At 41.5% G+C, this 27352-nt stretch overlaps 1 protein-coding gene across 4 annotated transcripts in view; it reads left to right on the top strand.

The window, feature by feature from the left end:
* The window catches only part of CORIN (corin, serine peptidase), a 198119-nt gene that overhangs the window by 139198 nt on the left and 31569 nt on the right, over nucleotides 1–27352 (top strand). For all 4 annotated transcript variants that reach the window (XR_011231390.1, XR_011231388.1, XR_011231389.1 and 1 more), the window contains exons 11-16: nucleotides 7169–7400; nucleotides 10567–10712; nucleotides 11507–11614; nucleotides 16999–17112; nucleotides 19170–19280; nucleotides 20665–20794. Coding sequence is in view for 1 of the 4 variants with exons in the window: in XM_069457572.1 (XP_069313673.1) it covers nucleotides 7169–7400; nucleotides 10567–10712; nucleotides 11507–11614; nucleotides 16999–17112; nucleotides 19170–19280; nucleotides 20665–20794 (841 nt within the window). In the remaining 3 variants the exon portion in view is untranslated. The remainder of the gene's footprint in view (nucleotides 1–7168; nucleotides 7401–10566; nucleotides 10713–11506; nucleotides 11615–16998; nucleotides 17113–19169; nucleotides 19281–20664; nucleotides 20795–27352) is intronic.

Here is a 27352-nt window from a genome sequence, read left to right on the forward strand (position 1 = left end):
GTTCAACTCCACATAAGCTCCCATATATTATTTTCTTGGCTCCATCTGCAGGCAGATGCTATCTGTCTTCCTCTTTAAAGCACAGCTCCAAAAACGGAAACTTTATCCAAGAAGCAACTATGAAGTTCATTGAAATAGCCCCATAAAACCTTTGGCGCTCTGTTCTTTTAATAACATTTATTCTCACCTTTCCAGGAACTCTGATGAGTTTTGGTGACAATGTAACAGCCCCAAATGGTGTAAGCAGGTGGCTGTAACTCGGCTTTCAGGAGGAGGAATTATTTGCGGGAACAGAACGGGCAGAAGTGAAAGAACACTGTCTAGACCCCCAGAGGGAATTTTAAATGAGTCAGAAAATCCCCGATGACTGATTTCTAGTAACGATTTCTTACTCCTGGGCTCTGCTTTCATATTATGCTTACTTTTTTTACATTTTTTAAACTTTTTTTTTTTTAGAGGTAGTGTTCTCTCTGTCACCCAGGCTTGGAGAGCAGTGGCTCGATCACAGCTCACTGCAGCCTCCAACTCCTGGGCTCAACTGATCCTCTCACCTCATCCCAGCTGGGCCTACAGGTGCATGCCACCACGCCTGGCTCTTTCACCTTTTCTAATGAACTTTCGTCCCACCTTCAGCTTGGGGCTGGAACTTTAGAAGCAGGTCAGGCAGTATCACTCCTTAGCACACATCCTCTCAGCTGAGGCCACGGGAAGCTGGGAGGCTGACAGCTCAGATCCTTCAATCTGCTGAAGTTTCAGGTGCTGGTTTTACCTGGAGACTTTTCTGGGTGGTATAGAGCTTACAGGAGCGCCTCTTTAACTGGTAGGGAGTCTGGGGCGGGGGAGAGGGTCTGGACAGGCAGCCAATTAAAAACCCAGACTGATGGGTCTGCATGGCTAAAAACACAAAGCCCATTTCCCATATGAAAGAACAGGAGGTCCTGGTCTGGCCACAAAAAAGACACACTCAAACTGCCATTTTGCTCCCTTTAAAATGATTTAAGTGTATAGATATTTCTCTTTCTCTCTTTCTAATATACGAATATTCGTATATATACAAATGTACAGCTATATATTCTGGGGACATTTTTCCCATTGTTTTATTTTGCTCATCTCTTAATCCACTGCGGAACTTTTTCAGAACTATTTCTTTACTTCACTTTCTCCATGGGTTGAATGATTTTGAACAATAACAGTGTCGTCTCAAAGACATGTGTTTGTTATTAAAGTGTTGAGAGTTGTTTGACATGGACTGGCACTTACTGTTAGACTCAAAAAACCAGAAAGGGCCGTGTGAGCCAGTGTCAAATCTGGGTAAGGAATAACTGGGTGTGTGCAATCCTATTTTCTCGATAGTTAAAATATTTCAGAATTTAAAATTTAAAAATATATTGTCACCTGTCAAAAAAAGAAGTTGTAGGAAGGGCAACTGCTTCGCTCCGGCTCATAGTGTCGACTAATATTTCCAGTGTGTGCTCAGTATTCCCGCGCTCGGGTAAGCACAGGCGGGAGACACACTCCCAGCTTCCTAGAGACAATTTTTCAGTGTGGAAGAACATATTGTCATCTTCCCACTCATATATACTACATTGCTTTTCTCTCTATGTTCTTTAAATATGTTCGGTTTCCCCTGGAGTCTCACTGTCTCGCCAGCTTCCCCATTCATTGTATATATTCTTGCTGGTTCTTTCCATACGTCAGAAGATATTTGAACGTGCTCTCTTCTGAGCCCAGGCACCGGGCTAGGCACCGGTTCCTCATTCCTTCTGTGTTATCAAAAACAACGTATGTGCCTAGCTTCCAGTGGAAAGTCAAGGTTTTTACTCCTGTTTTTGCAAAGAACTTCAGGTGTGCGTGTGTTTGGTTCTCTGTAAAGATGAGCAAGTAGCATCTCCTTTCAGAAAACTCTTCACACACTTGGAAAGGCGAGTAATCATTGGAAGGGGTTTGCCACTGTCAGGGATTATTATTGCTTAGCATAGGGGTGCAGCTGAACAGCACTCTCTTACTCTGGCTCGATCCCAGTGGGGAATGTGGGTTTGGAGAATGTGGCTATTCTGTCGGGCGGAGCCAGCTTCCCGCTGGAGTTGCTGGGTTTATAGTCGTTAAAGACACTGGTTCTTGCAATGCCTTAAAATATCATGTAACTTTCTAATAGTCCCTGAAGACCCAGGCATCAGTGTTTTTAAATTCCCCAGGTGACTGCAGTGTGTGGCCAAGGCTGAGAATTCTTTCTCTCGTGGCCTGTTCGTGACCAGGCTGCAGAGGTACGTGACACCTCTAAAATCAAATGTGGGAAAGTCTCCATATTCCTACGTGTAGTTTTCAGTGGAGAAGGTCCATGGCTTATTTCAGATTCCCAGAAGTACCCAAAATTTTTTTAAAAAGCCTAAACACCATATCTATGATAATACATAGTTTTTCCAAGGAACAGCCTAGTAGCCTGTGTTACCACATCCAGTCATATCCCGGTCTCTGTGACATCTTTGTGCCCTGCTGGGAAGCAAAATACAGATCCGTCCTTGCCTTAGGGAACAGGAGCAGGAAAGGCGTTTCCCCTCACTCAGGTGCGGAGGGACGAACCCATCAGTTCCCCCTTGTACTGAGCATCCAGACAGCTGGGGGGGGGTGGGGGCTGGCCGCGAGAGCAACTCCCGGGCATGTCTGTCACGCCTCCCTGTGCCCACGCTGGCCGCGGCCACGTGAAGCCAGGTGTGGCTGTCACGCCCCAGGCCCTCTCTGAAGTCTCCCAACAGGGTTAGGTCAACCTTTATTTCTGTGCATTTACTCATGCATTTTTCCCCTCTACCTGATGAGGCATTTATTCAACACCAAGGAAGGAACGAACAGGGTCGCTTCCTGAAGAATTTCCCACTGGTCCATCAATCCCCTGCCCTCTCTTTGCAAGCTCTAGTTGGAGGAAACAAACAGCATAAGGGGTGTGGTGGGGAAGCCGAACAGCGTGATGGTTAAGGACTTCGGTCCTTGCGAACAGATGGTAGAGGAGGAGAATGAACTCCTTATAAAAGCATTTTCAGTAATAAATGAAAGATAAATGATTGAATTAGAATGTCACCATTTGCTGACACCGTGGATTAATGGGTCAGCGCATGGAGCGCCTGCAGCGGCCGACACCACGACGAGAGCGGAGGCAGCTGTGATGTGGCGTCCGGTGAACGAACACCACAGCCACCCCCGGTCTTGCCGAAGGGATAGAGCCTAATCAGGGCTCTGGATTCAGCTGGCCAGGTCCAGGAAACAGGATGGGAGCGTGCTGCACCTCACCAGCCAAATCCAAACTCTGGTGCGCTCCACAGGTCAAATCTCTAGGTCCTTCAATAGTTAAATCATAAAGAAAAACAAATGGATAGAAGGGGAACCCAGAGATTCTAAGAGACTTAAAGGCAAGACAAGTTTCAAGAAATGAGCAAGCCTAAACTGCAGTGTGTGGGGCGGTGCACACTTAGGAAATAAACATATAAAGAAGAGCAAAGAAGTGATAACTATAAAACCATGGGGGCAAAGGAGAAGGCTGACATAAGACAGGGCATATGGAGGAGTTTCTGGGGTGTCCGTCAACATTCCATTTCTTGACCTGGGTGGTAGTTATAGGGTGTTCATCTTATGGTAACTCATCAAGCCATTAAAAACAATAATGTTACCGACAAATTCAAAGTTTGAGGCAAAGATGAATCTTTGAATATTATATCTGCTGCTGGATGTACAAGAGTTACATTTTTCATGAAAACAACCATCGTTTAATACATGATTTCTAGTGACTTCCGAGTGTTGCCTCGTGACAAGGATGTAACGTCATTTATCGAACGACCTCATCTTTAGGCTGAATTGGGCAAGTCTTGTTTCAGACTTGGAAAGGGGGAATATCATTGAGACTCTATCAAGATTATTTTTGACAGGTGTTTATTCAATTTCATCTGTGTTCAGGACGTTGTGCCGAGCATGCAGCAAACTCACCCTGGAAACACCGTTCTGTGGCATTGAAACGTCCTTACATATTTGTGATGCGAATGCCCCCTAGTGGCTATTGCAAATCAGGACCATGAGCGAGCTTAATGCTTAAGATAAAAAAGTTTATTGATACATCGGATTTGGGGTTGACAGCTATCTCAAGAGTTTATCTTGCTTAGCACTCTGCGGAGAATGCCTTATTAAGAAATAAAACACAAGATGTGATCAACCTTACTGCATTCAATAAAGAGCTCCAGAATAATATATGATCATTACTTAATCTTTTCATCTTCTTTGGCTCTGGAACACTTAAAAGTTATATCTTATCCCAAATCAAAAGCGATGCATTCTCCATATATCAAAAGAGAAAAAATCATCCATGTGCTATGTTCTATTAATCATATAAATGGAACACACCGATACAAAGTTAAACCTTGATAAGGTGGTAAATGAAGAGGGAGAAAGGAAAAGCAGGTATTACACAAGGCAAAAAAAGACTGCATCAAAAATCCGTATAAGTGATTCCATTTTTATAAAATTGTAAGCATATTAAAGAAATTAGGGGACAAAGCGTAGAGTTAGAACTGCATTTACTGACATAATTAAGCAACAAAAGCAAGTTGAAGAGTCATAGGAACAGTATAATAGTATAATTCTACTTTGGCAAAAAGCAAACACAAACCTCTAAGCGTGTCAATGCTTGTCTGTCTAAATATGAGCCAGGAGAAAGTCATGGAAGGATTCAAAGCTGTCTTTGACTTTGAGGGAAGGTGAGAGAAAGGGGAACAGGGAAATGATGAACTTTACGCATCTTTGAATTGTTTTTATTGTTATGAGGAACATGCATTTTTTGTAATCTTAGAGCAAAACATTTAAATGTTACCGCTTGTCTTAGGCTGCTATAACAAATTGCCACAGAGTGGGTGGCTGATAAACCACAGACATTTACTTCTTGCAGTCCTGGAGGCTGGAAGTCCAAGATCAGGGTGCCAGCATGGTCAGGTTCTGGGCTGCAGATGGATGACTTCTCACTGTGTCCTCACCTGCTGGAAAGAGGCAAAAGAGCTCTCTGGGCTTCCTTTTCTAAGGGCACTCACCTCATTCATGCAGGGCCCCCTCATGACCCAAATACCTCCCAAAGTTCCCACTTCCTAATTCCACCATGGTGGGAGCTAGGATTTCCACATATGAATTTGGGGGACACATTTAGTCTGTAACATTTCTCCTTCACAGGGCAAAAGAAATGATAAACTGAACCAACCCCAACTCTTCTCTCCACCCTGACGCATCCTCAAGATTATTCCAACTTTACAGCGTTGCGTCTTCCGTGGGAAACTGAGAGCCATCTTACATTTTGTTCGTAATATTTTTTTACCTGGCCAGCATCAGGCTCCTTGTAAATATACTATCTGTGAAGCCCTCAGATTCTTTAAATTAAGAAATAGTCCCAGGGCTGTTTTAATATCTCACGCAAGTCCTTATTGCTAATCTACGTGCATGGATACCACTTCTTAGCCAAATAATTAAATTTCAGTTGAATAATTACTCTTAATAAGGCGTGGAGTCTTTGGTCTGGCTGGGCTAATTTTACTAAGACACTCGCTGTCCTTGGCAAGAGTCACTCTTGCTCTGTTGTCCCTTCAGGCTCCTAGCATGTTGTTCCATACTGCTGTCTTAGTCAGTTCAGGCGGTGACAACGAAATACCATAGACTGGATGGTTTAAGCAACAGACATTTATTTCTCACGGTTCTGAAGGTGGAAGTCCATGATGAAGGTGCTGGTGATAGTCTGCTTCCCGGTTTGCAGACAGCGCCCTCTAGCGGTGGCCTTGCACGACAGAGAGAGCAAGAGCTTTAGTCTCTCTGGTCCCATCCTGGGGGCCCCGCCCTCATCCAGACCTCATCTATAGTTAATTACCTCGCAAAGCCCCAGCCTCCAAATACCATCATATTGGGGGTTGGGGTTTCAACATGTGAATTGGGGGAGGGGACCACAAACATTCAGTCCGTGACAAACTCTTGTGTCCTTTTACCTATAGAGACCGTGGAGTTCCTCAGTGGCAAGGGCTATATTTTCATTATTTTTACCTTTGCAGTGCCTTAGGGGAGACAGTTCCTGCCACATTTTTCTCCCTCTTTCCCTCCCTTTATCCTGGCACTGTGCTAGGGGCAGACTTTGAGATCAAGAGATAAAGTGTTGATTCCCCAAAATCTCAGAATTGTGTGGGGGAAGCAAGTAAGTAAATACAGGATACGTCAGAGTGCAATGAGCGCGTGGCAGGAGTGTGCCTAAGGTGCTACAGTGACCAGAAGAGACTCATTCTGGGAGCAGTACTGGGACGAGTGGTTGCCAGAAAGGTTTTCTGGAAGAGGTAGTTGTGCTGAGTCCTCCAGGCCAAGGCAGGTGTGCTGTGTGCACCTGGCAGCTGGGATCGTGGCCGCATTTGGGGGAATGATGACAGGCATGTTAAGAAAAGGAGGTAAGACCAGGAGCAAACAGTGTGCACAAAGACATGCAATTCTTAACATATCTGGTGTCACAAGGCAACAGAATTCATGGCAGCAGAGATACTGTTGATGGAATAGGCGTAGGCAATGAGGCTGGAAAATTAGGCCGTGGTTAAAATGTGAAATAGCCTTGAATTCCAGCTAAGGAGCTCGGATTTTATCTCATTGGCAAGAAGTATTCAACAGATCTCAGCCTCCTCTTGCCTTGAAATCCTGTAGCTTTATATTTAAACCCATTGATCAACAAGAAAACACAGGCAGAAGTTACCTGCCTATTTAAACAAACTCATATTTTCTAATGGCAGTGAAGATGATAGGGCCACGCTATTTTAGACATATTGAATAGATCAGAAAAAGAAGATGAAATTTAAGTGAATAAAAGGAATGATGAAAGATAGTCATTTTCAGATAAGTTGAGCTAAGGGGAAAAATGAGAAAGGACTTTCTAGAGCATGTGTTGGGCATTGTGCTCACAGCTACGTAGACAGAAATGAATCTTAGTTTGCTATGGCACTTCACTGGCCAATATATTTTTTTTTTTTAAATACACTAAAGAAAAAGTTACATACTATTGGCATTCTAGTCTTAGCTATCCTAAAGAGAGTAAAATAGACTTCAAGTTTATAAAGTTTAAACAAGTGGTTTTTACATGTGAAATTTTTAAAAATATATATTTGTATGTGTTTTCTATTAGGTCAGTGTGAACCAATTACACTGGAACTGTGCATGAACTTGCCCTACAACTATACAAGTTATCCAAACCACCTTGGACACAGGACTCAAAAGGAAGCCTCCGTCAGCTGGGAGTCCTCACTTTTCCCTGCACTTGTTCAGACCAACTGTTACAAATACCTCATGTTCTTCGCTTGCACCGTTTTGGTACCAAAGTGTGATGTGAACACAGGCCAACGTATCCCCCCTTGCAGGTAATAGGTTGGGGTCTCCCCCAAGCATCCTCATTTTGCCTCAGAGAGAACAAAAGGAGTGAAGACTTAATTGAGTTTGGGCAAAGTAAATTTTGCTAAGGAGCTCTGTATTTAATAGCTGATATACTCGAAAGGTAAAGAGAGTAGAAGTTGTAAAATGAACATTTGATTCAGATTACTTAAGTGCCAAACAAAGGAGATATCAACTGCCTTTGATCATAGTTTATGTGTTTTAATCAAATAAAATCATATATATTTCCTTTTGGTGGATTAGGAAGCATTTTTAAAAAACATGAGTTGCAGAAAAAGAGGTGTATCTGCCCCTTTCTTGGCAACACTGATGTGTTTAAAATGCTGCATTGTGATCACACTCAAAAGTTAGAGATCTCACACAGGGAGACAGAACACAGCCTCACAGGCTGGACAGGCACGGACAGTGCTGACATTTCTCTGCCCGTTTGGCTGAAATAAGGCATGATATTTCAAGAGCGCAGCTTGAAATTTGGATTTGATTGATGTCTTAGGGTCAAGAGTATTGTTCTGCAGTCCGTGTTTGAGTTCACGTCTTGGCTCTTCTCTAGTGGCTGGGTAGCCTTAGACAAATTCCTGAGTCTCTCTCAGCCTTTATTGCTTTACCTATAAAATAAGGATAGTCATGGTTGTTGGGCTGTGTTGTTGTGAGGTCAAATGATGTGTATAAATGTATAGCACTTCCAGTTGATTGTAAGCCCTGAACAAACACTAGCTATGATGATAGAACAGGAACACAATTACTCAGTGGCAATTTTGGCTCTTTCCTATGCCATGTGTTAGGAGCTGTAGTCAGGGAGTTTGCATGTATAAGATCACAGTCACAGAAGTGGGTCGCTACTCTCTTCAGTGCTGTTTTCGCTCAAGGGCTGAGTGCACAGATGGTCTAAATGTCAGCAGTAACTACAGACACCATATGTTGGGATCAGAAGTCACTTAGAGCTTTAAGAAAAAGCAATAATATCAATATAGTGGACAGAAAGGAAAATGATAAATTACATGCTGAGTAGCCAACAGATGACAAAGTAAGGGATTCTATAGAGTCAGGACAGGAAACAATAAAATTTCAAAATGACTTGGTGAACTGAACCAGCATTATGCAGATAAAACTTAATATTGGCTTGTGTAAAAATAATTCTGAAAATTTCTGTTAAGTAATTTTTAAAGTGTCTTCATAAAACATCCACCCATTTTACGTTAAACAGTTATTTCTAAATCTTATTCTACTTTTGCTAAATAAGGTCAATGATAACAAATAATTTCTTTTAATAGTACTTAAATTCTTATATTTGACTGTTTTATATGTATATAACAATTTCCCTAATGCAGCAATTTCTACTATAAATGTAAATTTATATCCAGATATAATGTATAATTTCAGGGCTTAAGTTTCAGATTAAAATGCCTAAGATGAGAATCATCCCGAAATACTACTCAGTCAACATTTTGGTGAACTTCTTTTATTAAGAGATACTTTAGTTCTTTTTCTTAGGTTTACCCATACATCTTTCATTTTCAGTGGACATCACTATGAATTTTATATTTTGATGTTTGTTTATAAGAAGTTGTTTTACTTTATGCATGAATAATATGCTAAATTAGTTTATAAAGCAATGCATAGCTGCTTTTGCATAGTCTGTTTATTAATCTTAACATTTAACTTTCAAGTTTTGAGTCTGAAAAAATCTAACATTATGGAGACCTTACAACGTGCCAAATGCTTGAGGTTTGTTATACTGTGAAATGCTCAAAATAACCTTTGAGCGAGGTGCATATTGCCAGGGCTGTTACCTGCAGGTGGGCACTGCACAGTTTATGAGAACAGTGTTCACTGCAGTTGTTTTGCTGCATAGTGTTATTATTTCCATTTTACAGAAAAAATAGGAAGCGGTAGAGTCAGGCACTATATGGTCTTCTATATAAATAAGCTATTGTGTGGCTGATTTAAAATAGCAGCCACAATTGAGTTATATACATTTTTACAACTAACAAAACTAGTTAGTTCACCAGTTAATGAACACTACTGAACTTCCCATTTTTTCAAACCCACTATGGGAATACCATGGCTTCATCTTCGCTCCAAATTCCCAGGCTGAACTAGCGTTGAGTTATACTTTGCTTTGTCCAGATTTAAACCTAAACAGAGCTTTTGATTGCTAACCTTCCTCTACCAGCTTCAGGTAAGACTGGAGCTGGCCTTTCTAGAAGATCTGTCCCATTTGATCTTAAAAATGAGAACTTGATTGACATTAACTTACAGTTTCAAGTTTGAAACCTTTGAGAAGTAAGAATGTATTTGAAAGCAAATACAAAATTGGCCTAGGAACAAACTTTGGTTATGTCCACTTTTTTGTTCTTTTATTGTGTAACTAATTTCTTAGTAATATATTGAGGCAAAACCATGTTTTTTTTCCCGTAGGAAGTAAAGAAATCTTTTGTGAGGTATGCTGATAGCTCGATTTAAAAATATTCTGGCCACAAGTGAGAGAGCTCACGTGAAAGTTCATAGTTCCAGTGCTTAGTCTGTCTTTTCTTTAAAACAACAGACGAACTTCATTTTAACCCACTTGTGCTCGGCAGACGTGGGTTTGTGAGAAGTCCCAAGCTTTGCAATAATACTGGCTGACGGTGAAGTAGGGGAGGCCACGCCCCACGTAAGCTGGGTGGCGCATGAGACACTCGGATGCTGCTCTGCAGAGGGGAGACCTCTGAAGATGAGGGTGTCGTACAGACTCCGCGACCCTCTGGGAAAACTGTTCAAAGTGATGCTGGGGACCTCCCTGCTTGGAAGGAAAGGTTGGAAAATGTGTCTGCTTCAAAGACAGAAGAGAGACTTAGAAAGGCAGAGTGGAGAAGGAGTCTGTGTCCTGGAAACATCTCTCTTTCTATTTGTGCAATAAAGTTTCCCTTGGTGAAAGTATGTTGCTGGAATGTATCCTCTCGGTAGAGCTATTATTCATTAATACTTACCATGCACATGTGCTTCTCCGTGTATTCGTATCCACACACTCGGAATACACAGGCCATGCACGCACACAGACCCACGTGCAGGCAGAATTAAAGCCCCCCACACATTGCTAATGTTCATCTCAGACATGTTTCTGCTTCTAACCTTCTGTCTTTCTCGCTCTCCTAGAGCGCTGTGTGAGCACTCCAAAGAACGCTGCGAGTCTGTTCTTGGGATCGTGGGCCTGCAGTGGCCTGAAGACACAGACTGCAATCAGTTTCCGGAGGAAAATTCAGACAATCAAACCTGCCTGATGCCTGATGAATATGTGGAAGGTTAATTTTTAAATTGATTAATTACCGGGGTATCTAACATGGATGAACGTGTCAGTTGCCTTTTGAAGTCTCTCCATTTGTTTGTGTTTATTTGTGTGTTTGTTATCTATTTAGTTGCCAATCAGGCTGCACAGGTGAATGAGTCTGTGGACCTGATGACACTGAAGGTCTGGGCCCATCTGTGAGACACTGTCGTCATTTTAAAAATAAATCTTTAAAGACATAAAAATAAATAAACTCAGAGATGAGTTGAATATTCCAAGTGTTGCTCAATTTAACTGCACCTCACTCACAGAGCCCATTATACTGGATGCTAATTTTATGTAGGGGTCTTGAAGGTAACGGTGAACTTCCAGCCTTGGTTCTTTCAAGTGCAAAACATCTGGAGACCGTGGCAGCATGGGACCATTAGGTAGAGAAATGGAATCGGAGCCCGGGTCAGCAGGGGAAGATGGGGCCGTGGAAATGATTCTGGCACACTGAGGGCAGCTGGTCAGGAGCACTGACGCCACAAGACATTTCGGGCTCTGGCAATTGTTAGGTTGTCCCTTTGGAAAGACAAGTAATCGCTGGAAAGCGCACAGACACTACACTGCTGATCGGGGGGGATGATGCCAAGAATGAAAGAGAAAGATGTGCATCAGCAGACAGAAGAAAGCCAAGTAAACTTGGCTTTGACGAAGACCATCCTTATCTTCAGCAAAAGCTGCTCGACAGCGTTCCTCGTTTACATAGATAAATTAGCTGATGTTTCTGGGTTTTCTGTCTGTTGAGACTCATATTGTCTTTAACAGAATGTTCACCCAGTCACTTCAAGTGCCGCTCCGGACGGTGTGTTCTGGCTTCCAGACGATGTGATGGCCAGGCTGATTGTGACGATGACAGTGATGAAGAAAACTGTGGTATGTATGTGCGGCGGCACTTTTCTTGAATGTGCAGCAATAGCAGGGTAGGATGAGAAACTGTTAAACATACAAACTGTTCACTGGCAGCAGTAGAGACTGGGATTGAGTGCCAGAGCCTTCACTACTTCTTCTCCGTCTCTTTCTCCTCCTCCTCCTCCTTCTTTGTCGTCGTCGTCTCCATCTTGCTCTGTTGCCCAGGCTGGAGTGCAGTGGTGTGATCACAGCTTCCTGTTACCCCAGCTCCTGGACTCGAGCTATCCTCCTGGCTCAATCCCCCAAGTAGCTGGGACTATTGACACACACCACCACACGCGGCTAATTTTTTTTTTTTTTTTTGAAGATGGGGTCTTGCTATGTTGCCCAGGCTGATTAAATTATCAAACAGTAAGGCATGCATTGATAAGTATTTCCCTAACTCTCGATTTCCCCTAAATTATACTTCTATATAACCTTGCTGTATACGGTATATACAGTAGCACCCTGCCCACCTTATCCATGGGGGATGTATTCCAGTACCCCCAGTGGATGCCTGGAAACCACAGATAGTACCAAAGTCTGTATGTACAGCACCATGTTTTTCCTATACATACATATCTGTGATAAAGTTTAATTTATAAATTAGGCACAGCAAGAGATTAACAACAACAATAACAAAATGGAATAATTATATGAACATACTTTAATAAACATTATATGAATGTGATCTGTCTCTCCTCTCAAAATACCTTATTGCCCTGGACTTACCTATTTCGGAACCATGCTTGACTGTGATAACTGAAACCGTGGAAAGTGAAATCTCAGATAAAGGGGGACTGCTGTATGTGCAAACACTTAAGAAAAGGGGAAACACCTCCCAAATGTAAAGAATTATTTTCATTACTAAATTATGAAGCAGTTATCTGTTTTAAAGTCAGAGTAATGGTATCTTTGCATACAATTTCCATGCCACTAAGTAGACATCTAGATACACAAAGACAGAGTTCAGACTCTAACATTTAAATTTAATTGGGACACATTTTCATGCCCTCTCTTATTTCGTCCCTGTTGACAAAGGATATAACTCTTCCTGACATTTCTGCTGTCGAGCCCCAAGAGCACCAATGGAAGGGCCAGAAGTGCCAATGGTAATTTAAGTGGAGCTAATTCTCATTTTATTTCCTTGTAAGCCTCTGTACTTGTGACTTCAAAGTGTCAGGGAATAGAAATCACACAATGCTGTTTAATGATGTCCTGGAGGAAAGCAAAACGATTGAAGTTCTATCCAAAGAATGATTGGTTTATGATTATTTAGCTTGTCCAGCCTTTTAAAAAATTGACACTTTTTTTCATTGAAGGCACATAAGGCAATATAGCTTTTGAAATCATTTGATTCCTTTGGCCTTTGAGGTATGAAATATTGCCTTGCTCCTCCAAATGAATTTTCTGTGGTAGACATTGCCCTTCTGGCCTAGACAAAATGTCACAAACAATCAACTGAAATCCTGTGAGCTACTCCAAATACGGACAAGTGTATCTTCTGGAAAATTACAGCTGTCAGAATGATGATACAATGGCCAGGGGTAATTGTTATGGAGGAACATACAGTGTTTTGAGAACCTACTGTTATTTGCTTTTTATGATTTTTCCTTAAAGAAATAAACATAAATTCATTGAACATCCCTTATGTAAGTGATTTATTGAGAATGGATTAGATTTGTTTACTTAACTATGACTTTGATGGGCTATAGAATTCTGAGATGTGATTTACAATAGATTACTCTTAGATGGTTCAAAGAGGTTGCATGATTCTCTATGGGGGTGGCTAGACCTAAATTCGCAGTCGGGGACTAAATATTTGAGAAATATAAAAGCTTAGCTAAAAAAAACAAACAAAAAAAAAAAACAGCCTTACCAAGATTGAAAGATCTGAGTTCTAGAATCTATTCTGCCAAAAAGAAGTCCAAAGTATTATAGTGTTGTACAGGGTTTAAATAACCCTAAAATATCAGATTTCTGATAAACTAATGAGTGTTCACCAGTACTTTAACCACACAGTTAAGGCATACCAAAATGATAGAATATGTTATCTAATCTCTATCAAACACTCAAAATATTGACAGCATCATTGAGAGCTCTAGTTAAGGAAAGTTAAAATCAAGAAATTAATACATTTGGAGTTAAATCAATTGCTCCCACAGTATTAAGTTATGAGAGAACTCTTATTAAGTTTTCCAAAGTGACTAATAACAGAAAACTTTATAAATCTTCCCCTTTTGGGGTATACGCATATTACGCTTGTCCAATGCTCTCGGAGGACAGACCCCTTAAAATCAAAGAGGAATTCAGGTTGATGAAGGCTTCACGGGGGACTAACAGGAAGTCAGCTGGTTCCCCTTTTGCCCACTTGCTGTTTGTGATTCCATATGCACGTGTCCACAGGCACACCCGCTGGTAATGCAAACACCAACTCCAGTGAAACTGGGTTTCACCCCCGCTTCATGTCTTTCCAATTTATTTTGTCCATTGTGCTATTGAAGGCGTTTAAATGTTTGGACTTTACTGAATAATGTGACAATTAATTCTTCATTGCCATAAAGCTGCTCCCTCACAACTTCGAACAACGTTATTGGGTTTCCTTTCAAAACAATACGTATTTAATTTAGTTGAAAATAAATGACATGTTAGAGATTAACTTGACTTCCTATGTCTCTGGCACTTTCGTAGCAGGAAAACAGGGTAGCGGAAGCGCTTAATTTATACATACACTTCAAGAAGATATGCATTAGCGTCGAGCAGTATTGTTGTGAAATGTCTCCGGCTCTTCATGGTAAATTTTTGTTGTTGAAGTTGCTTTGATGGTGTCATTGCTAACGTTAACAAGAGTTGAAAACATTTCCAGTGTTAGAAATATTTTCAACAAGTGTTTGGAAGAATTATGCAAAAACCTGAACACATCGCTCCAGTGCAACAATTCTGTGACGTTGGTTTATGGGAGGGAAGCCTAGGGGACAGCAGTGTGACTAGCAGGGTCAGCCCTGTGTCAGCACAGAGGACTCGGCTGTCTTCAAGGGTGACGGCATGTCAGGAACTGTCTGTTAAACTAGCAACTTGACAAATGAGTTTGTTTTTGGCGTAATTTTCCAAGCAGAGCATGGTTTCATCTCAAGTTAATAATACTATCTTTCATCCTTCTTCATATATGTTCCCCATAACTCCGCAAAGGAACCATTAGGCCAGGCAAACCTTTATGAGAACAGAGGAAGTACGAAGGGGTAAATTAATGCTTATAGAGTACTCATTTAATGTTTAGAGTAACCCTATGTAGCAGGCATTATTATTACTATTTTAGCATTACGGAAACGGAGATTCAGAGAAGTTAAGTAACTTATCCGAGGTCACACAGCTAGTGAGATTTGGAGCTGGGATTCAAATTCGGTTGTCTGACTCCAAAACTGTGCTTCCGCTGCTCCTGCCCCTTACGCATACTGCATGTTCTCATTTTACACAGGACTGCAATTAAAGACTTGTACCTGGATCCCATCCAGATCCTTCTTCATAGAGCTGTGATTTGGAGAAGTTTATTTAATTTCTGTAAACGTTAGTTTCTGCACTTGTAAAATGGTGAGCATGATACTGACATTGCCATGTTATTGTAAGAATGAAGACCGATGTCTAGAATATAGATACATAGAGGATCATGCACGTCATCTTTTATTATTATCATTGTTATTATTTGTGAGGATGCAGTTTAGAAGGCCTTATGTTCCAGAAGATCTATTTTTGTGGTCGTTTATCGGCTCATTCCAAATGGCCAAGTTCTTTCCCATCCTCTTAGGAAAGGAAGGTTATGAATAATCAGAAAGGCTCATGCTGTTTGCTTTCATCCTGCCTCAGCAAGTGGTGTGTTTTGAGGAGAGAGGCATCCCCACTGAGGAAGGCCAAGCCTTTTTCTCGATCTCCTTCGCTGCCTGGTGGAAAGGAGCAAACTGTGTCTTGTGAAAGCAGCTGAGTCACCGAGGGCAGATTTCCGGCTCCTCCTCAAATCTGCAAAGACTGTCGTTGTCAGAACATTCCAGATGCAGTCTGTATCCTCTGCTAGCTGAAAACTCCAAACGAGATCCCCATGAGGTCATAGAACAGAGGTCCCTGGGCCTAAGACCTACTCCAGATGAACAGCCAGGGAAAGAGTCTCGCCATTGGTTTCCTACATCTTTGGAGGATGAAATACACTAAAGCTAATTTTTGCGTATAGTAAAACTTTCTTTTCTGGTGACTTATTTGGATGATTGTTTTCAATGAGAATTTTGAAAAGAACGGATTTTTTTTTTTTTTTTTCCTCATACTGGATTCCAAGAAGCCTGAGTGAATCATATACAAAATTGTTTGGAATTATTTGTACTAGGTCAGACGAGAAATAACATTTTGATAGAAACGTCTTGTTTGATCACTGCTTTGCATTTCACTCACCTTAAAATGAATGATCTTTTCCTGGGAGCCAGAGACATTTTGTTCCTTACATGAAATGAAATTCCATTTAAAATACACGTGTGTGGAGGGCCTGTCTTGTGCCGGTTGCTGTTCTAGGCTGGGGGGTGAAGAGTACTCAAAGCTGTGTGACTCGTGGTCTCTCCCTTCATGCACCTCGCAGCCTGGCCAGAGCCAGGGACCTGGCTGGAGTGACCAAAACACATCAGACGCTTGGCAGCCATTAGCAGAAGATGTGAAATGTACCGCACTCGAATCAAACGGCCTTTATTAAGTACATCACAAGTGCTCGCTAGTTCACAGGCAAATTACAGTTCAGGTTACGGACTTCATTGCCCTGATCGTGTGCCAATTATATTCATTTCCATATTTATTAATAGTTTGCAACTTTAGATCTCTGACTGCAGAGTGATGACTTTCACACCTGGCTCATAAGCTAGTGTGGCAGGTATTTGGCATAGGAGGAGGATTGCTAAACATACAGATGGCCTCTCAATTTGTTGAATGAAATTACATTTTAAGATAATACACATTTCGATCACTAGGTTTAGGCGTATTTGCTTAAAAGCATAACTCATCATTTCGCAGATAAGTCTTCTGTGCTGGCAAACTGACTCAGAAAGCAAAAGGAGCAGCTAAAGGTGAAGGTTAACGTATGCGTGTGTTTTCATTTTTCCCCATTTCTCATGTCACTTTTGATCTTCTGTTAGGAGAGCTGTACTCTTTATATCACAGTGTGTACATTATTGGGCATTTCTACTTTCAAAATTACATTATTCATGGTATATAGGAATCAAAACTCTTTAAGAAAAATGGAATCATGCCTTTATATTGTAATTTTTCTGCATTACTTGATCAAATTCACCATTATTTTCAGCTCCACATCCAGTGCAAATAACCTGTTCTTCTGTCTCCAGGTTGTGAAGAGAGAGATCTCTGGGAATGTCCATCCAATAAACAGTGTCTGAAGCACACAGTGATCTGTGATGGATTCCCAGACTGTCCCGACGGCATGGATGAAAAAAACTGCTGTAAGTGCCGACGTGAATTGTCAACGTAACATTTTTAAACGCCAGTTACCCCTCATTTTGAATACAAGCTTAAAATTTTTAAATATGTATCAAAAACTTTTAACATATCTGGATCTTTTGCCCAAAACTCCACTTGTACAGATATATGCCAAGGAGACAATCAAATGTGTATAAAATATATGTACTGTATTATTCTAGCATTATTTATACCATGGGAAAATTGAATCACTTCAAATATCCAAAAACAGGGGACATAAAATGCAGTGATAAGATGAAAATAATATGCAAACATTAAAATCAAATTAGAGAAGAATAGCTTCTCCTAGTTCCATTCTGCATCATTAGTTGAATAAAGCAAAATATACGGCATACCATGCACTATAGTCCTGAGTTTTGAAAGTACGTATGTAGCCACATACAGAAAAAGATTGGATAATCACAATGAAAAGATTACAATGATAATCTTTTGGGTGATGAAATTATTAAATTTTTTGTGTTTTTCTGTCTTTCCTACATTTTCTAAATGAATGGCCGTTACTTTTAGAACCAGAAAAAAATGATGTCTCTTAAGATATTTTACCTACAAGTAACAGAAAGCTGAACTCAATCTGATAAACAATGAAGACAGGTATCTTTTTTTTTTTATTTTATTTTATTTTTTTATTTTTTTATTATTATTTCTTGTACAATGATATGAAATAATATGGGAAATATTCATGATAAATTATTAAGTGAACAATGCAAGTTAAAAACAACAGTTTCATATTTTTTTTCCCCACCCCCCCCTTTCCCGAGATAGCACCTTCAAGTGTTACCACTCCCCAAACGGTGCGCAATGCACTCATTGTGTAGGCATACCCCCATCCCCTGACAGGTATCTTTTATTATCATATATATCACATCTGTTTCATATCCTCATATAACAAATCAAGCGTAGGGTGGATTCTCGAGGCGTACGCAGGAGTTCCGCACTGTGCCTGCCATTCTTTTGAGTTCGGCTTCATCTCAGGCTGGCTCCACCGTGGTCAAAGATGAGCCAGGAGCTCCTGGGCCACATTTCCTTGATCACATCCAGTGGAAGAAGAGAGAACTTGCCCTTATCTCTAAGACTTCACTAAAAGATTCACTCTGGACAACTTTGGGTAGAGTCACAGCTAGTTAGCGGTAAGGAGCCTTTGTGTAGATTGGAAAATACACCCCCTACAAATAGCTGAATTGCAAGAAGAAGCACCATGCAGAGAGAATCAATTAGAAAAAGATGCTGTTTCTTGCAGGCTGCTCCTGTCCCAGGCTAGGGCACATGGCATTGGCCAGGAGAGTTTGGGCCGGAGCTGTCTTGCAAAGTCCAACCTACAAAACCATATCCAAGGCCTTCATCTTAGAGCACATTCTTATTCCTGGACCACTAATTGTACTCAGAAAGAAAAGCGTAGTCTGAGCAATGCCATGGGCAGATTAAACTAATCAGGGTCTTCCTCTGGCGCTGAGGATGCAGGTGTGGAGGCCTGAACAAGACCAGGTTCTCTTTTAAAAAGGAGGAAGAGAGGAAATGGATGTTAAATAGCTAATCAAGGAGGTTCACTGTAATTCTTAAAAACCCCAAAAAAGCATTACATAAGACTCAGAGACAGTCATTTAATAGTAGAGATTTAAAAAAAATAAACACCCGTCTATGTGGACAGAGCTTGTTTTCTTTTTATGGTGGCTTTAGGCTGTTCATCCTTTGTGCTTTGCTCCTGCAGATTTTAGCCCCGTTCTTTAATTTTTAATATTTCTGCTGCTATGAGTACCGCTTTTTCAACCCGATGGTTAGAAATAGAGAATCTAGGCACTGGAAGCTAGTGACTCTGTTTAAAGGCTCTTTGTGTAGATTGACATCTATTAAATGCGATATTTACGAATTCTGTTACTCTGCCTTAGTGCTCATGCAGAGGCCTCAGCCAGCCACGTTTTTCTTTCCTTCCTTCCGAGCTCCTGCTGCCAAATGAGAATGTGCGTGTTGGTGACAATCGTATGTTTCCAAACGACTCAGTCTTCCCGCTTGTTCTCTGTGCCAGCGTTTTGCCAAGAGGACGAACTGGAGTGTGTGAACCACGCGTGTGTGTCCCGTGACCGGTGGTGCGACGGTGCAGCCGACTGCTCGGACAGCTCAGACGAGTGGGACTGCGGTGAGCCCGGTCCCTGCCGTGTGTGGGACACCCTCTTGCCTGCCAGCCCTGGAAGCTGAATCAATCTCAGATGACCTCACAGATTTTACTAACCAAGTGCATCTATTTTGTTTTAGTGACATGAAAGCCGATAGTGGTGATTCATGTATGTTATTTCTAACTCCTAGAAAACTTCCCCGCAAGTGACTTCTCTATTTGAAATGTCTGTATTATATATAAAAACATTTGGGTTCAAATTTTTTTTTTTTTAGACAGAGTCTCACTCTGTTGCCCGGGATAGAGTGAGTGCCGTGGCATCAGCCTAGCTCACAGCAACCTCAAACTCCTGGGCTCAAGCGATCCTACTGCCTCAGCCTCCTGAGTAGCTGGGACTACAGGCATGCGCCACCATGCCCGGCTAAATTTTTCTACATATATTTTAGTTGTCCATATAATTTCTTTCTATTTTTAGTAGAGACGGGGTCTCACTCTTGCTCAGGCTGGTCTCGAACTCCTGACCTCGAAGCGATCCACCAGCCTCGGCCTCCCAGAGTGCTAGGATTACAGGCGTGAGCCACCGCGCTCGGCTTGGGTTCAAATTTTTGTCACCATGTCATTGCTGGAAACTCTTTATTATCACCCAGCTTCAATAATTATGAAGATTCTGTCATTCTTTTATTACCTACACCTCCTAGAAGAGGATATTAAAGTGGCCCCTCCATCGTCCCTATACTCTTGCTCCCGATCCACGTGGGATGTCTAACCGTCTAGTTCCTTACTGATTAGGACTTAAAGGCACCTCCCACCGGTAGCTCCAGTGTTGCTGTTTGTGATCTTGAGTTTGACGAATTCCCTCCTCTCACATCCATTACTCCTTCCATTTTCGGCCTTTGCATCAGCTGGCCAGATTGTGAGTCTCATGTGTGTTGTGATCAATTGTGCAGTGTCTCATCAATGATCTGAAACTGATTAGGTACAGAGAATGCTCCTTTATAAAATAGGAATTAGCGCATATTCCAAATGAATCCTAAATTAGCATCCCTCTCACACACTTGCATTCTCGTATGCTTTCTCCAATGGAAATGATACAAATGGAGTTACAACCCACTCCTTGTAAATATGCAAATCCCTGGGTAAACTCATGGGAAGGGGCCTGCCCCTGGCTGTCCTCTAACTCATAAAGAAAAGTTAAGAGCCATCTCTTTCACTCAAGTCCATAGTTCTTTAAAGGGAGAGCGCATTTGTAATTTTTCACACAGGAGCAGTGATTTCACAGGGTAGGTATTCACCGAAAGATTCTTAACCAAAATACATAAAAATGAATGAATGCAAATAAAGCAGTTATCCTTTGGTTTCGTGGAAAGAGCTGTTTTTAATTAGGGTTTTCCTCCTTTTCTTTCCCCAGTGACGCTTTCCAAAACTTCAAACTCCTCTTCCTTCCTGACTGTGCACAGAGCTGCCGCAGAACACCACGTGTGTGCGGATGGCTGGCAGGAGACGCTGAGCCAGCTGGCCTGCAGGCAGATGGGTTTAGGGTAAGGTCAGTAGTTTATAGCACTGATGACTTTCTCAGAGGCTCCGTGGAACCCGGCAGTAATCTCTCCCTTACGAATGCATGGTGAGTGAGTGCTCTCACACTGAGAGCTCTCCAAAGCTCGGGAAATGAGTAAGATGAGAGGACCACACTGAATGACAGACACCTGCACTGAGGAGTGTGGGCTGAAAACCTACTTTGATGAAGCCTCTAAAAGTAAATGAAGTACTTGTATTTTAAGTACTGCTAAAACGAAATGCTTTCCTTATTTATAAAAGCATTATGATGGTTCCCTCCGAGGAACCCCGGATGGAAAATTCTTGCAATTTCCACCCCCAAGAGGTGCTTAAAAATTGCTTTTAAGCAGCACACATTTTTAATAAGTGGAGAAATTGAACTCGAAATTGCTGGTATTGCTATTTACCCGAAGGAATGCAGGAAATGTAAATCGGGAAATAGTTCATTTTTGCTTCTCAGTAGAATGGAAAGACGCACTCTGGCTTTGATACAAACACATTGAAAGAGATACTTTGAAGGTTAGATAATTGTTATCATGTTTTGTGAGCTTTTCTTTTTCAGTTCCATCAGAGGTGGAAAGCAATAATTTAGAATTATTAGAATGTATATGTATGTGACTGCCTGATGGGTAGTTTCCTTTTGGGATGATGAAAATATTCTAGAACTAGATGGTGGTGATGGTCATACAGCATTGTGAATCAACTAAATGCCACGGAATTGTACACTTAACAATGGTGAAAATGGTGAATTTTACCTTATGTATGTTCAACATATGTGTAAAATACATATAACATAAAATTTTACATGTAAAATTTATTTACACATAAATTTGCCGGTGACGTATGTGACAATTGGGGGAAATATAGAAATGAGAGAAATAAGATAAGGAAGTTATAAATTCTAGAATAAAAGATTAAGTGGCATTCCCCAGGATTCATTAATACACTTGAAACAATTTTACAATAATATGTCATTCAATTATGGGATAACAACTAGTAGCACATTTTTGTTATCCCTGTTTGAAGAATTATGTAACTCCCAGCATCTTGAGCCCATTTCTTGAGCCCATGTAAAAACCCACATTCTATGGAAAGTTGAGTAATTGATGCTAATCTACAATAAAAGAACTTCAAACTTTGTCAGAGTAGAAAAATTGATATTCATCAAGATCTATTTTCACAACTTCTTTATTGTGTCTGAATGAAATGAAATATGATTGGGATTAGAGAGCAATGAAAAGCCTTTTGAATGTTCTTCTTTTTATCTTTCTTCTTACCAAGACCTAACATTATTTCTTAATGTAAACACTTCATTACATAACAATAGATAACCTTATTAAGAGTTCTGAGGGGAAAGTTGAAATTACAAAGATTTTACAATCAAAAAAGTTCTTTTGACAAGCCATCTTTAATATAACTGCTCTATTGCAAATTGAAGAGATCTTGTTTTAAATATTCTACTTTATGTCTTTTCTAATATTTTGCAAATTGGAGTTTTTTATTGTGGTAAAATACACATAAACACAAAATTCACCACTTTAACCATTTTAAAGTGGACAATTTAGTGGCATTTATTTTATTCGCAATGTTGTGCAACCATTACCAATCTAGTTCTAGGATATTTTCATTACCCCAAAAGGAAACTATATGGCCATTACGTGGTTGCGCCCTAATTTCTCCCACCTGTCACGGAACCAATGCAGCACAGATGGCTCAAAATATCAATGAAGTGTTTGGGAAGGACGTGGCTAATGAACGCACAGTACGTCGATGGTTTGAGAAGTTCCATTCTGGTGATTTTAGTCTTGAAAATGAGCCACGTGGGTGACCTGAGACCAAGATGGATAATGATGAGCTGAAAGCTGTAGTGGAAGCAAATTCATCTCAGTTTAAGCGTGAATTAGCAGCAAGGTTTGACGTCACTATTCCAACAATATTGGACCATTTGAAACAAATCCGCAAAGTAAACAAGCTGGATAGATGGGTTCTGCATGAATTAAATGAGTGTGAGATGAGAAATCGTCCCAAAGCTTGTCTTTCTTTGCCATCACGACATAAACGCAAACCATTTCTACACTGTATTGTAATGTATGATGAAAAATGGATTCTTTTTGACAATTGCAAGCATTCGGCATAATGGTTGGATAAAGATGAAGTGCCAAAACTGAATATTCATCAAAAAAAGCTAATGGTGTCTGTTTGATGGTCCAGTGCTGGTTTTATCCGCTACAGCTTCATGGAACCTGGTCAATTGACTACAGTGGATGTCTACTGCAACCAATTGGACAAAATGATGATGATGCTTGTGATCAAGCAGCTGAAATTGGTCCATAGAGACAGGCCAATCCTCTTGCAAGACAACATGTGACCATATGATGCACAAACAACACTCAAACTACCGAAGCTGGACTTGGAATCTCTCTATCATCCACCGTATTCATTAGGCCTTGCACCAACTGACTACCATTTCTTCCAGGCTTTGGACCACTTCTTGCAAGGAAAAAATACTGAATTCTCAACAGGTTGTGGAAAATACCTTTAGTGATTTCATTGCCACTTACCCTCCAGGCTTCTTTGCTACTGGCATAAACAAGCTACCTTTAAGATGTCAAAACTGTCAATAGTTTAGGCACATACTTTGATTAATTGTACTGCTTCTTGTTTGAGATATAATAAACTATACTTTTGATTTGAAATCGGACATTTCATATTTTATGATCTATGTTTCTTGGAGGCATCGTCATACAGTTCCCCATAGAGGTTTGTGCTAATTTGGAGTCCCACCAATAGTGTATAAGCATTCCTTTCTCTCTGCATCCACCCCAGCATCTATCGTTTTTTGACTTTTTTATAATGGCCATCTAATAGGGGTAAGGTGGTATCTCACTGTGGTTTTAATTTGCATTTCCCTGATGATTGGTGATGTTGAGCATTTTTTCATATGTCATCTATTGTGGTTATCTATTGTGCTGTTCCATGTATGTACTTTTGAGTATCTCCTTTGGGGCAGGTCTAGTAGTGACAAATTCCCTTAGTGTTTGCTTGTCTTGAAAAGCCTTATTTCTCCATCATTTATGCAACTTATTTTTTCAGGATACAAAATTCTTGGCTGGCAATTGTTCCGTTTAAGAAAACTAAAAATGGCGCCCAATGCCTTCTAGCTTGTGAGGTCTCTACTGGGAAGTCTGCTGTTAGCCTGTTGGGTTTTCCTTTGTAGGTTAGTTGTTGCTTTCTTCTTGCAACTTGTAGAATTTTCTCCTTCATTTTGGCTTTGGCCAGGTTGATGACTATATGTCTTGGAGGTGTCCTGCTTGCTATGAATCTTCCCAGTGTTCAGTGACCATCTTGTATCTGGATATGTGAATCTTTGTCAATACCAGGGAAGTTTTCCTCAACGATTCCCCTGAAAGGTTTTCCATGCTTTTTACTTTTTCTTCTTCTCCCTCAGGGATACCTGTGATTCTTATACTGGCTCACTTTACATAGTCCCATATTTCTCTGAGTGATTCTTTATTCTCTTTTATTCTTTTTTCTGTGTCTCTGACTGAGTTAGTTCAACAGTGTTGTCTTCAAGCTCTGAGATTCTTTTTTCTGCTTGTTCTAGCCTGTTGTTGAAGCTCTCGGCTGTATTTTGAATTTCCCTAAACACCTCTTTTATTTTTTTTAAGTTCTGTTATACCCTTTCTTATGTTGTCTAATTCTTTGGCAACTTTTTCTTTTTTTTTTTTCATTGCTGTCCTGAAATATTTTTTGGCTTCTTTGTGTTGGTTTTCAACATTCTCTTCAATCCCATTCATCTTATTTGCCATCTGTAGTCTGAATTTTATTTCTGACATTTCAACAATTTCCTTTTGGTTGGTGTCCATTGCTGTAATCTATTGTGATCCTTTGGGGGTGTTGAACTAGCCTGTTTTTTCATGTTGCCAGAGTTCTTTTGTGGGTTTATTCTCATCTGAAACCTCTTCTCTCAGCTCAAGGTAGATATATTTGTGGGGCACCTGTTCTCCTTCACTGGGAACCCTTCTACTTAGAAAAAGGAAAGATCCCTAGATGGCACTTTTGTGTCCTGTTCCAGAAGACCTACCCAGCAGATGAGGGGCAGATGCACTCACAGCCTGTAATGCAGCCGTTCTGTGTTGTTCCATTCCCCTGTGGTTGTCACAGTCCAAGCTAGTACTGGATGATCTTCACGCAGAGTGGTGGGTTGTTCCCCAAGCCATTGTTTGAAGCCCAGGTGTGGGGTTGGGAGAGTCCCTCTCCATGGAGGCCAGTGCTGTAGGAGATTGCTCTGCTGAGGTCTCCCTGCAGTGGTGACATTGGCGGCTTAGAGAGGATATCTAGGCAGTGGTCACAAATGTCAGGGCTGTGGATGTTCATTCTACCCAGATCCGGGTGCAATGGTGGCTTGAGGCTAGCAGGTCCCTGGCAGAGCATTGGACCATGGGGATGGTTCTTGCCAGGCAGTGGATGGGAGCCACAGGGTCGGGGCCATGGGGCCAAGTGGCAGTGTGAGAGCCTTAGGGGTGGAGCCATGGAGTTCTGCGGCAGCACAGGACCCATGTAGATGGTACTATGGGGCCCAACAGCAGCTCAGGAGCGTGTAGGTGGGGCCAGGAGGCAGCATGGGTGTTGCGGTGGGTGGGGCACAGGGCCTGGCCTCTGGGCTGCTGGGACTCTCCTTGCCCAGACCCCCCTCGGTGTTGCTGAGGCAGTCACCGTGGGGCTTCTCAGCTGGCATCAGTGGCACCTGTTCTACCCAAATTCCCCATGGGGGAGAGAAGTGCCCAGCTCTCAGTCACGGAACGTGTGGGAGCATCCGCTCTCCCGCCCCCTCCCAGGCCTGGCCGGGGCGATGCGGAGGCGGCTGCAGCAAAGCCAAGCCTGTGTGGACCAGGCGCTCTGGACCTGAGAGCTCAGAGTGTCGTCAGTTGCAGTGACCTAGCGAGAGAAGCCGCCGCGTCCCTGCTCACCTGCTGTCCGGCGTCATGTTGCCACAGGGACTCCAGGCAGCTCCCTGTTCAGTGCAGTGGCCTGCGGTGGTGGTGGGTGGAGGGGAGGGCACAGTGCTCGGGCCACAGTGTCTGCTGGGGAGCGTGGAGCCCGGGAGTTCTCTCCTGCTGTCCTTCCCCATGTGTGCACGCCTACCCCAGGTGCCTTCTGATCTTGCTAAGTGGATCACCTTCTCCTTTACTCTGAATGTCCCCTGTCACTTCTCCAATGATTCAAAATTTTCTCCCTAAGAAGTCTCATCCATAGGTGGGCATTCAACTGCAACTTTCTTTCCTCTCCTTGAGAGTGACGTGTGCGGACTGCTTCTCGTCTGCCATTTTGCCAGTGTGGGCAAGAAGCCATATATCTGATGTTGGCCTGGCCGGGTGTGGTTGTTTCCTATAATCCCAGCACTTGAGAGGCTGAGTTGGGAGGATTGCTTGAGGCCAGGAGTTCAAGACCAGTTTGGGCAACACAGCAAGACACCATCTTACAAAGAGCAAATTCACCTTCCTTCACTTTTTTGTTCTATTCAGGCACCTTTTTAAGATTATTTAAGAACAAAACCCCATATATCTGAGGAGCTTAATATTTAAAATACATAAGGAACTCAAACTATTCAATAGCAAAAAAGCAAATGACCTGATTAAAAAATGGACTAAGGACCTGACTAGGCATTTCTCAGAGGAAGACCTAAAAATGGCCAACAAGTATAAGATAAGGTGCTCAACATCGCTAATCATTACGGAAATACAATTAAAATCACAATGAAATATCACCTCACACTTGTTACAATGGTTATTATAAAAAAGACAAAACATAAAAAATGTTGGCGAAGGTGTAGACAAAGAGAAACTCTTGTATATTGTTGGTAGGAATGTAAATTGGCACAGCCATTATGAAAAACAGGATGGAAGTTCCCCCCAAATTTAAAAATGTTGCTACTATATGATCCAGCGATCCCACTTCTGGGTATATATCCAAAGGAAATGAAATCAGTATGTCAAGGAGGTATGTGCACTCTGATGTTCATTTCAGCACTATTCACAATAGCCAAGATATGAAAACAGCCTAAGTGTCTATTGATGAATTAATGGATAAAAAAATGTAGAGTGTGTGTGCATGTGTGTGTGTGTGTGTGTGTGTGTGTGTTGTCAAGTATTCCTCCACAAAGCTGGAAAAAAGAGTAAGAAAAATTGAAGTCATGCAGATGGTCAGATTCTGTGTGAGAAATAAAACCATATGGATTCACCGATGTTTTTTTTTTTAATGGGCCATAGGACAACATTTCTAGTGCTGAGAGATTTATTTTTGCACATGGTAGTGTTTTAAGAATTTCATGAAAAACGAATTTTTAGAATGACACTCCCCTCTCCTTGAGGATGAGTTTCATAAATTTTCCACTTAATGTAACTGATAAATTCAGGCTAAATTGCCTTTATTCCTGGAAGCTAAGAAATGCAATGCAGAAACATGCCATGTTCAATGTTCCGTGGAACCTTCCTGGGGGTAACTGAAGGGGCTTTGTGATACGGAAGGCTGCGTTGTTCTTC

This window comes from Eulemur rufifrons, chromosome 24 (genome assembly GCF_041146395.1).
Source record: "Eulemur rufifrons isolate Redbay chromosome 24, OSU_ERuf_1, whole genome shotgun sequence".
Lineage (NCBI taxonomy): Eukaryota > Metazoa > Chordata > Mammalia > Primates > Lemuridae > Eulemur > Eulemur rufifrons.